We start from the raw sequence: 11,414 nt of genomic DNA on the forward strand, positions 1-11,414 counted from the left end.
GACTGGCATCCCCTGCTTAAACCACTCGGGAAAAGCCTGCTGCTGCGATGGAAGTGCTGGGAGAATTGGAAGTCCTCGGGCAGCAGGAGGGAGCTGACGACTTGCTGTGCACTACAGCGTCTGTCCTGTCCCTCTCGCTCTCCCCACCCGCGTTCCCACCCGCCGCCGGTTACTCAGCAGGCTCCACACGTCGGTGGAAACGAGCCTGTTTTTTCCTGTTATCGAGGAAGCAGCTATGACTGTGATGCTCAAGGACAAGCCTGGGCCTCCCACACCCCCCTCCCCTAACAGCACACACTAACTTACCTAAGCTGTTATCTTCACGGGCGCTGCCAGAGCAGCTTTTGGTTGGCTGGAGGCTGGAGCGATGCTGGGTCCCCCTCCCAGCTCTCCCGCCTCCCACCCGATATAAAGCACAGCTCCTCGCCGCTTTTCCAGCCGACAGCACACGACCGCGGGCGCAGGTGGTGCTGCAGCCACCTGTTGCACACCCCTGCCATCGCCGCAAGGACCGGATGAGTTGCTGGATGCCTGGGTGCCCAGCTCTCAGCATGTGCCGGGGGTTAGCCTCGCTCCCCATCACTTGCCTGGAAAGGTAAGGAGCTTCGCCACGCCGCAGTTCTGGGATGCAGAGGGTTGTCAGCTGGAAAAGGTGCACCTGGACCAGCCTCTGCTGCTGCGGCTGTGGTGTTTCGATAGAAACTGGGGTGCAGACTGCAAGCAAACACGCAGCGAAGTGATTTTTGGCTGCACCCGTTCTGCTCCCCAGGAGGGGAACGCAGAGGTGAAACATGCGGAGGGAGAGGAGGCTGGACAGGGCTGCCCAGTGTCCGGGTGTACAAACACACCAGGGTTTCTCCGGCTCCATCTCTGCAGAAGTTGCTTCAAGTTGACAGCAGCAGGAGTATTTTTGTCAACACGGTTGAACTGTTAAGTGACATGTTGCTCCTCCTGCCAAACACGGCTACGGAGCCCCGCGCTGCCGGCTTGACATTTAAACACTTATTTTTGTATGGGCACCTGGGGACGCCGGAATGAGCTGCAGCACACAAATAGCAACGGGGCCGCACGGTGCCTCGGGGGGACCCTGGGGAGAGGAGCCGATTCTCCTGCCGTGTTGCCGCAGCGATTTCCCGGTAGGGAGGTGCCTCCATTCCCTCGCCCCAGAGCGGTGACAGGCAGTAGCATCCCAGCCTCTGGCGCAGGAGCATCGCGCTGCCGCCGGGCTCGCTGGCTCTGAAGGCATGGGGTAGGTGGATGGTGCCACTGGGGAGCACGGCCCTCTCCATGGCGTGGTGCCAGGCTCCTGGTGGCTCAGGGGCACCCCAAAAAGAGACCTGGGGAGCAGCAACCTGGCAGCAGGGACACGCTCCCGCTCTGCCGGGCAGAAAGCAATCGCTGTGTTTTTCCAGTGGTTTGGGAGAAGTGTAGTCCTGCCGGAAGAGCGGGATGGGAAAAGGAGCCAGGTTAGCTGCGGGGGCTGCGGGGGCTCCTGCTGAGCACTCAGTAGCTGCTCTGCTACCTGCCCCAAAGGAAAAAGCTCGTCGTGCTTTGTATTTCATGCGACTCTACCTGGGAAGCAAGCGGGAGAAAACAGTCCCGCAGGCTTAATGCGCTGCTGAACGTGGTTGCCAGGGAGCAGACAAAGCAACTGGGGGAGCATTTATTTCGTACATCGGAAAGCAAAGAGGAGTCTGAAGCTGGGGAGCGAGGGTTGCCCTTACTGAGCCCGTGGGGTGCAGCCCCTGTGAGGTGAGGGGGTGGCAGCAGCAGTTCGACAGTCCAGCAAGCCCACCTCTCCCCTTCCTCCCTTCCAGAGCCAAGGATCTGAAAACCCGCTTAGGGATCCTGCTTCACAAACCAGAGCTGGGACACGGGATCGGGACCTCCAGCAAGCTGCAGCTGGGCTCCAGGCGGAGGTAAGCCAAGCAGCGCCATGTCCCAGGTTCAGCCCGGGACAGGTCCCCATGGACCAGGGTGTCCCGAGGGATAATCCTGCCCATCTGCGCAGCAGAGAGCACAGAGCGCAGCTCCCCCTCCCCATAGTCCCACCCAGGCAGGCCGGGAAGGCGGATCACTTCCCAGCTCCACCGGTTATAAAATCAGACGGGGGAACTGATGCTCTGGCATTAGGCACAGAGAGCAGGGCCTTAGCAATAGGCAAGAAACCCAGGGGGCTCCCACAGTTCTTGGTGTCTCAGACCAGTGCCTGGGATCCCTGGGGAATGCAGGCAGCATTAAAAAAAAAATACTAAATATTGTTGCTGAAGGCTGGGTGTCGGCTTGCAGAGGAGGCTCTGCTGGTCTTGTACCAGCAGAAAAAGGCTCTTCTGAGCATTCTTTAGAGAACCTCCTGGCCAGCACTATGGAGCTGAGGTCTGGTGAGCCTTCAGGGACGGTAAAAGAGAGAGAGAAAGGAAAGAGAGCCCACAGGTAATGGACATTGGCCTCTTGCTTTGGTTTCCTGCCCAGTGCTGCTGCCTCCCTTCTTGCACTGTCTCCCATTGATGGAGCCACACAACTGAAGTGCTCCCATCCTTCACAGCAGGACAGCAAGCCTTACATCCTTTTGTCTTTTCCAGAGACTCCTCACGAGAGGTACTGGAATGGAGGGAGTCCTTCGATCAGCTCCTGAAGAGCAAAAGTGAGTAGCATTTTGTTTTCTTCTCGTGGTGAGAGCATGTAGCACAAAATACAGCTCCCAGTGAGCTGTATGCCTGAAGTGAGCATCCGAGGAAATCTCATCTCCTCCTCAAATGAGATGCTTTAGGCTTTAGAAAGAGGTCCCTTTCCTGCCCAGACAGAGTTGATGCACGGGGTTTATTGCCTGACTTGGGAAGCTGTACCCTTTTCTTCTGGCTGGGTGCTTTTGGGGGCACAAGTGCTGTCTCACAATGCCTTGCTGCTGCCTCGGGACAGGAGCATCGTCATGGGCATCCCATGTGGAGCAGTCTGTTAGGGAATGTCACGGCATTCCCGGACCATCCCTTTCTCCACATTCAGGAGAAGGCAGAGTGTCTGCTCGCAGTGTCCTCCTTTGCACAGCGATGCAGCCACCTCCCCACAGGCTTGCTCAGAAAACTGCATTGCTGCCCTCTGCCTGTCTGTCCTGTGCCTCCGGGGATGGCTCTTCCACAGGGAGAAGGAATTCAGCTGTTTTACTGAGTTACCATAGCCATTTCCCCCTGTAATATTGTGTGTATGTGATGCACAGGTCTCCTGTGAGGTTCTGCCTCCCTCTCCTCCATGCAGACAGCATCTACAGACCCAGAGAGGGGACCTCTTTTTGAGGTCCCCATGTAATCCCTCCCTTACAGCAGGCACACGGTGGCAGAAGTGCCAAATTTTAATACAAAAATAGTTGCCTACTTTAAAAGCTATTCCCTAGCAAGCCAAAGTCCTTCCACAGCAATAGTTCGGGGCTAGGCATATTTTTTTTTTTCCAGCCTTCATCACGTGCTGTGATGGCTAACGAGCATCTCCGGCTTTGTAACTTAATCCATCCTCCCAGCACAGCTCTGAAATCCTTGCTGCAATTACTCTCTCATCCTCAGCATCTTGTCCTCCCCAGATCTCAGCTGAGAAATAAAAATAAAGGCTTGGTTCCTGCAGACGCACCGATGCGTCAGTGGATTTCTCCTTAGGTAGAATTAGCTCTTTTCCGAAGCTGTAAAGAAAATACTCTGAAGCCTCATTACAGAAAGGTTAGATAAATACAACCAGAGGATTACTTGTCTGTGGGAAAGGATTTTATTGGAGTCTAGAGGCCAATTAGCAGTGTCTCAGAGGGTGGAATTTGCCCGGAGGGAAAGGAAATCTGCAGATGTCATGGTCTGAGCTCCCAGGGCAGCTCCCAGGGCGATGCTCGAAGGGCAGCGCTGTGCCTGCTGGTGGTCCTCCTTTTCCTCCCTGCCTTCTGCCCCACTAACTGCTCTTCTCCCCCCTCCCCAGGTGGGGTGAATGCTTTCCACACCTTCCTGAAGACAGAGTTCAGCGAGGAGAACCTCGACTTCTGGCTGGCATGTGAGGACTTCAAAAAGACCCGGTCAAAAACCAAGCTGGCCTCCAAAGCCAACAGGATCTTCGAGGAGTTTGTCCAAAGTGAGGCGCCCAGGGAGGTGAGAGCATTTTCTGCCTCTGTCCTGTGGAAACAAATAGGGGGAGGAAAGGAATAAAATATCCTGGTGGGTTTTATTAAAGTGCTCTCGTATCAGTGGGAAGATGAGTGCTTGTTCACGAGAGCTTTCATCTCTAACATCGTGTGGTCTGTCACCATTGAATCATTAATATTGGAACAGACCTCTAAGGTCATGGAGTGCAACCATGAAGAGATAGAAAGGCTTGCAAGAATCTTCACCCTCGCCTAAAAATGCAGAAAACTGGGTTTTCCCCCCTCAAGAAGGGGAGTTAATGCCGAGCTAATGTTTAGGGATGCTGCTTCCTTGCAGGTGAATATCGACCACGAAACCAGGGAGATCACCCGCAAGAACCTCTCCGGTGCCACCTCCGCTTGCTTCAACGAAGCCCAGGCCAAGACCCGCACTTTGATGGAGAAGGACTCCTACCCCCGGTTCCTGAAATCCGCCTCCTACCAGGACATGACCAAGCAGGCCACCAGCCGCGGCACCAGCAAGAGGTCACATACCTGACCCGAGCCTGAAGCCACCACGGGGGGACAAGGCGGAGGCTGGGACATGGTTAGCAGGGTCTGAGGTCTGCACGGCGGGGTTTCAGCTGAAGTCCTGGAATTTCAGCAGGATCCCCAGGACCTCGAGTGCTTCCTGCTGCCCACTGAGCCGCTGGGAAGGGCAGTCCTCCCTCCCTGGAGGAACGGAGCAGGTGGGAACCTGGTACCTCCCCTTGCAGCTCAACCGGAGACCTGCACCTCTGCAGAGACCGAAAGAAATCAGATTCGAGTTGCAAGTCCTGGAAAAAGATCAGATTCCCCTAAACATCCACCACCAGAGAGATCCCACCTGCTCTCAGGACCCTGCCCCTGAGCTGCAGCATCAGCCACTGGCTGGGAGGCCAGCACAGGAGCCTGCCATTCCCTCATGCAGAGCTTTTCCTATGAGGGAATGGCCAGAATAAAAGCCCAAAGACTACGTGGCATTTGCAGCTGGAGGGATCCTGCATCTGCCTTCTCCTGATCCTGAGATCCTTCTGCTGTTTCCTATGCATGCTCTGCATCAAAGCTTTACACCTCCTTCCAGTGCAGTGCATCCCAAGCAGTGACATTTTTATCCCTCGCTTGAGCTCAACGACCTTTAGATTGCACAGAATCTTAGGTCACATGCGTAACTTTTAGTTACTATTATTGTTATTTATTTTATCATTATTGTTATTGTTATATATATATATATATTTATTAGAAGAGCACTGCTGAAAGCATACACGCAGCCCTTGCTCCGAGGAGCTTGTGAATTAAATTATTTTAGCTATTTTAGCACTTAGCATGTGTCCCACCTCTTCTGTATAATAATTTAACGTGACCAGACAGATCTGTAATGCGACCATGGAGCAAGGTATGCCCATAGCAGCAGGGAGAGCTGCTGGAGGGGTCTCAGGAGGCAGGGTTTCCGTCAGCTCAGAGGACCACGGATGGCAGAACAAAGATGCTTTGCAGTGCATGTTTTTCCTTTCTCCCTTTAAAGATGTGGACGGCAGCTTGTCCTAGAGAGACAATAGCGATGTGGAAAAGGCACTTTGGTGAGTGACCCCATGGAAAACGTAATTTTCACACATGGGAGAGAAAACCTGGGCCTTGTGCTGGTTTATAATTGGGCTTGGTATTCCCTGGGCTGGTGAAACCAGTCTGCAGCCATAGCACTTTACCAGAAACCCACGGTGTGAGCGAGACAGCAACACGTGCCGTGAATTCAGTGTCTCGGAGGGGCGTCAGGATATATCATCAGCTCAGACCTGGGGGAGACCTCTTCTGAAAGTCCCTCTCAGCAGGAATTTCTGGGTCCTGCAGCCACCTGGAAAGGTGTGGATCCCATCTGGCAGCAATGGTGCCAGCAGCTGTGCTGGTGGGTGATGGGGATTCCACCAGTGTCCTGTGTTGGCTGATGGGGAACACACCACCAGCACAGTTTCCTGCTGAGAGAGCCTGGGGCCGCTTCATGTGGCTCCATTTATCCCTAAAACCCAAACCCAGGTGTCCTCACCCACTGGTACTCACCCCTTGCCAAGTGAAGTGTTTTTTGCCCCCAGCACCAGCTTGAGTACAGGATCACTCCAGCTTTTAGCAGCTGTTTGAGCAGAACAAGGGACTGAGGACCAACTTGGGGATGTTATTCTATGAGTCCTCTTCCACTGTCCCCATCCTGGTCCTACCTCCGAGCCTCAGTAGGTCCCGACACCATTTACAGGGAGATATTAGCTGCTTTCTTATTTATTATTTATTCTTACAACTGGAAACACCTTCGCTGTGTTACTGAAGTGAACAATGCACAATGGTCTGTTTTCATTACTGATGTGATGTTGTCATTACAAAACAAAATGCAAAGAGGAAAATACCGTGAGAGTGTGGGCTGGGGCTTTTTTGCTTGTGGGCTTTCAATTAAATTTTACATTTTAATTCTGGATGCTTTGCAAAGCCCACAAATCTGCTTGTGTTGGGTGACTTGAGGGGCATTTCCAGTCACTTTAAAAGTGGCAATGTCAGGAGCAGAAAAGGAAGGGGGAAGATTTGTGAAGTGTAAAGCTTTTTGGTATTTGGCTTATTGAAGAAAACCGAACAGTTCACAGCAAGAACGAAAGCAGGAGTTAAATTTTGAATATAGATATTGCAGGGAGGGGAGCATCCAAGTGTGGCTTGAAGATGTTAATGCTCTAAATAAAAACCCAACCAAAGCATGGTTTTTAAGCTGCCTTCTTTCTATTTATTGTGTGTTTTGGAAGCCAAAATTAACTGGCCTGCGTCAGCAGAGGAGAGCGTGTGGGGACTGCCGAGGAGGAGCTGGAGTCACTGAAGCATGTATGTTCCAAGGTGTTACTGTGAACACAATCCATTAAAATGCCTTTTACAAGCACCTGCAGCTATAACAGAACTTTATGTCCCTTCTAATACAGCCATGCAGGGTGCAAGAATCACCACTGATGGTAAAATACATCGATGTTGCTCCATCCCTATTCCCTACCTATCCAGAGGAAGGTAGGTTGAATTTCCCCTGTCTTTTATTCCCTTTTTAATTAAGCATGGCCTTGTCTTACAAGCCAGGTGATTTGGAATCACAGCAGTCTGCATGTATACCTAATCTTTGTGCATGTCAGAGGGAAGAAATGAGCTGCAAGGTGTCCAGGAAGTGCTTAAATTATTTGTCACAAAAGAGTTAGAGCAGTAAAGCAGTCTAGAAGCAGCTAGAAACAAAAAAATAGTGTTGCTGATTTGTTTTCTTAACTGCAGCTTCTAAATGAAAAATATGAATACTTTGTCTTGCAGACTTGAAGCTAATTTAACACTGATTCTCCATTAAAAAATATTTAAGTAAGCCAACAAAAAAAAAAAAGGTAAGAAAAATATAGAATTACAATCTATTTGAGCTTTCTTTAGAAGAAAATTTATGTCCATTCTTGATGCATCATGCATGGCCCAAGCTGAGCCTCAGCCTTTGTGCTAGCACTCAGACCCCACTGCTGATTTTGGAGAATCCCATTTGCAGCACAGTTTCGTCTTTACAAGCCTGAGATGCTTCCCAGAGAGACAATTCCACCACTAAAAGCAAGCCTGGATCCAGCGCATCTTCCGCAATTCCTTGCCATATCCAGTGGCAGCATGACAAAACCTTGAAGCCTTGGGGGGATAAAAGACTCCAACCCACAAAACCACGTTGAGAAAGAGGAGCCAAAGCTTCCCATGACTGCCTTCGGGCACGGCCGGCAGCCATCGCTTCCAATAAACCACGGCCAAAGTTTCCCAGGGAGGAGGCTGCGAATTTGGAAGCAGCAGAGAAGATCTGAGCTCCGGGGAGCAAATGTGGGGGCTGGTGCTGGCCCCCCCCTGCCCCCCCTCGGGGTGTGAACACATACTTGCTCCAGGGCCAGGTTTCCATGAGCCAGGAGGGGGGGGGTGTGTGTGTGTGTGTGGTGTGGATTTATTTGGTGGAAAAAAACCATCCGTTTCCCTCTGCCCTGGGACCCAGCGTGTTCCCAGCAGCTGCTCAGTGGGGTGGCATCATCACTCAGGGGGTCCCCGCTGTGGTGGGACCAAGCAGCTTCAGGGTGGCCTTAGGACATGGGCACAGGTGCACAAGTGGCCCCACAAAGACACGTGTTTAGGCAGGTGGATGTGCACATACAAGTGTACGGATGCTGAGCCTTCATCTTCCATGGATACACGTGTGACAACACACACATGTCGGCAAATTCACGTTTGCATGTGTGCACATCCATGATTTATTTATTTATTCTTTTAAAGAAAGACTGCAAAGAAATGCAATGTTATTTAAGGATGTATTTGAAGGAAGCTCAGCAGCAAAAGGGATGCGCTGAGCCATTTCAAACACGGCAAATGCCCCACCCCGTGTTCCGCAGTGCTCTGACAGCCCCCCGGGCGGGCTGACAGGGAGGGAGCAGCTGTATGGCACTGATTCCCACTCGGCAGCTTCCACTTCAAGGCCTTTGCCTGAATAAAGTGCCAGAAATCACAGCTGATGTGCTTCCATACGGCTCACTCTCCCTCGCAGGCAGCTAAATGCCAAGGTTGCCAATCCGCTCCAGCTGCGCACAAGGATTCTTATCCCCGGGGTACCTCGGGATCTGAGAAAAAAATTAAAGCTAATTTTCAAGCTTTCTGATGCTGCTGGGGCACCCAGGGTAGTGTTGGGGTCTGCAGCCGTCCTGCCTCCCCGGGGTTGGGCTGCCTGTGCTGGAGGACAGCTCGGATATGGAGCAGCTGCAACCTGGGCTCGGCCGGGGGGGGGGGGGAAGATGGGGATGAGAAACAGCTGGGAGGAACAGTGCTGGGGAACCACCTCCACTGCTTTTAAGCTCAGGTGCCCAGTGTAGCTCCTCCTTTTTGGACCTACCATGGCTGATCTGGGATGTTTCCAACGGACCTGCTCTGCTCTCCTTGCCCAGGGGCTGGGATGCGCTGCCCTGCTTGGTGAGGTCCCTGCCTCCCTCACTGTTGCCCTCACCTCTCCTTCCCTGCTGCATATGCTGGGTTTTTTCCATTTTTTTGTGGTGATGAGGATTGAGCAGCAGTCCAAAAAACTAGCAAATGCAGTTAAAGAGTGTAAAAATACTCCATGGTAAAATGTGTAGATGTGGCACTGGGGCACATGGTTCGGTGGTGGACTTGGCAGTGCTGGGTAACAGTTACCTTGATGATCTTGGAGGTCTTTTCAAACCTAAATGGTTCTATGAAACGTGGTTGATGCTCCTACATGGATAGCATCACCTGTTAGTGTTTAAACTGCATCCTTCTGTGGACTATTTTCCAGAGCTGTGTTCCAACACAGAGAGTCACATCAGCATGGCCAAGCACATAAACCCTGGGATATTCCCTTTTGGAAATGTAATATGAAAGCACGGGAAGGGAACATGAAGAAAAAAACTCATCTTACTATTCCTAGCTCCTTTAAAAATTATTTTGCCTTTGGCAGGCAGTTTTTGTTGCCTCATTTTGCTTCATTTTCATTTGTGGCTGGTGGCCAGGACACGGATTCTCGGAGATGTTATCTCAGGGGAAGGGTTGCAAAAATGGGTGCATGTCCATCAGGATGGAAGAAAAGGAAGATTTGCTTAACTGTGCCCTTGATTTCCCTGCTGACTGTGTCTCTGCAGCTCATCTCCTGAGGCCCTGTGTTTGTGGGGGCAAATAATGACTCTGCAGATCTGCAAATACAGTAGGAACTACATAGCCCAGGGCTATAGGAATAGTTGTGGAGAGGAGCTCTCTGACTCCTGTGCTTTAGAAAACCTTTGAGAGCCTTATATTCACCACAAACTGCCTGTCACAGGGACTGAGTTTAAGCTTATGACTATGGAAAGCAATTTGGATGAGGGATGAGAGATAAGGAAAGTGTTACCAGCAAATCCTTCTCTGCTGAGGTACAGGCACAGGATACTTCTGCCAAAGATCTGCTGGTTGCAAACACTTTGTTCTCACTATCCTAGGGTCTGGGTTCCCACCATCCTAGAGTTTTTCATCTTCCCACCATAAGATAATGAAAGACTTTAATTAAATCAGCAAGCTGAAGAAGGCTTTTGTACTTGGGTGGGTGGTGTGATATTGTTATGTACTGTAATGTTGACTTCTTTTGGATCTGAGCCTGGGATGTGCCCCTGCTCTGCTTGTTTGCCAGCCTGCAAATGGGTAGTTTAACACTGGCAGCTCCAGCTCCAGCTGGTTAAACTGGGAGTGATTCTTTCTGTGAATTAAAATGAGATCTTGACAGCCTTGAGAGTGATTTGAGATTGTTCCCTGAGTTTTCAGTGTCTTTGTCCCTGTGGGGCCGTGTCAAGGTTCTCCTGTGGCAACACAAAATCTGTGAAATTCCATCCAGAGACCGTGGGATGTTCCTAGACCTTGTGGATGCACTGCACGCTGTGGGAAGCAGGATGCCCAATATGACAGTAAGGTAGAAAGATGTGACTGCATAGGCAGAGTTTTGTGAAAGCTGGTGTGCAGGCATGAGCCAGCAGTGCAGGCATCCATAAAGGATTGGGATATGCATGTAAAACATGCAGGACTGTATCCATGCAGCCTTTCCAGGTGGGTTTTCTGCATTTTTGCCCTGCATTTGTATCTGGCCGTGTCTCTGTGCACATCTGCAGACTCCCAGTTTGCGCACGTTCCAAGACACCACGGAAAGCCAGGCATGATTTTATTGACACAATTTCAGCCCTGCTTCATGTCTGAACAGAATCTTGCAGCTGGCACAGTTCAGTGAGGGTGGCTGGGGAGGTTGTGTGGGCCCTACCGAGCTCACCTTATGTCATGGGGCAGTGGGGGAAACTGAGTGGGATGTCACAGCCTGGGTTCCTTCATGTATTTCCTTCACATGTTTTGCAGATAGATGGGAAGGGCTGGAAGACCAAGCTCCTCGGGCAGCACTGTTTACACAGAGCTGGCTCCAAGGAGGAGGGTGCCTGGGTGGTGGGAGCCGCCTCTCAGTGCCGTGAAGAAACCGCGGATCTGGAGCTCAGCGGCTCCCTGGGTGTAATTTAGCAGCATGGCTAGTTTCCTCACGTGGATGGATTCATCAAAAGGTGAGGAAAAGCTTAAAATAATAAGCCAGACCACCCCAAACTCCCCCACACCCCAGCACTGATGCACTGAACATCTCCGTGCCTTCAGCTCCTGAGCCACTGCTGAGCAGATGTTTGTAAAACCGGGTCTGTGTGTGCGGGACCGTACGGGGAGAGCACTTTGCTCACGACCTCTCTTCTACGTGCTGAAAAAA

General features: G+C 51.5%; 1 protein-coding gene across 3 annotated transcripts; it reads left to right on the plus strand.

Moving 5' to 3' along the window:
* The first annotated feature begins 406 nt into the window (after positions 1–406).
* RGS16 (regulator of G protein signaling 16) lies at positions 407–6,871 on the plus strand. 3 transcript variants are annotated; one of them, XM_032696569.1, is made up of 5 exons: positions 407–595; positions 1,818–1,919; positions 2,583–2,644; positions 3,952–4,118; positions 4,449–6,871. In XM_032696569.1, the coding sequence occupies exons 1-5, from the start codon at positions 516–518 to the stop codon at positions 4,647–4,649; spliced, it is 612 nt and encodes a 203-aa protein (XP_032552460.1). In that variant the 5' UTR covers positions 407–515; the 3' UTR covers positions 4,650–6,871. The 3 variants fall into 3 exon arrangements, with proteins under 3 accessions (XP_032552460.1, XP_032552461.1, XP_032552462.1); XM_032696570.1 differs by lacking the exon at positions 407–595 and adding an exon at positions 1,165–1,249; XM_032696571.1 differs by lacking the exons at positions 407–595; positions 1,818–1,919 and adding an exon at positions 2,097–2,433.
* Positions 6,872–11,414: the final 4,543 nt, after the last annotated feature.

The sequence above is a fragment of the Chiroxiphia lanceolata genome, chromosome 9 (genome assembly GCF_009829145.1).
Source record: "Chiroxiphia lanceolata isolate bChiLan1 chromosome 9, bChiLan1.pri, whole genome shotgun sequence".
Lineage (NCBI taxonomy): Eukaryota > Metazoa > Chordata > Aves > Passeriformes > Pipridae > Chiroxiphia > Chiroxiphia lanceolata.

Coding starts and splice junctions, on each gene's coding strand:
- RGS16 (XM_032696569.1), top strand. CDS start 516: ATGAGTTGCTGGATGCCTGGGTGCCCAGCTCTCAGCATGTGCCGGGGG. Junction 1,920..2,582: donor CAGCTGGGCTCCAGGCGGAG/GTAAGCCAAGCA, acceptor TGTCTTTTCCAG/AGACTCCTCACGAGAGGTAC. Junction 4,119..4,448: donor AAAGTGAGGCGCCCAGGGAG/GTGAGAGCATTT, acceptor GCTTCCTTGCAG/GTGAATATCGACCACGAAAC.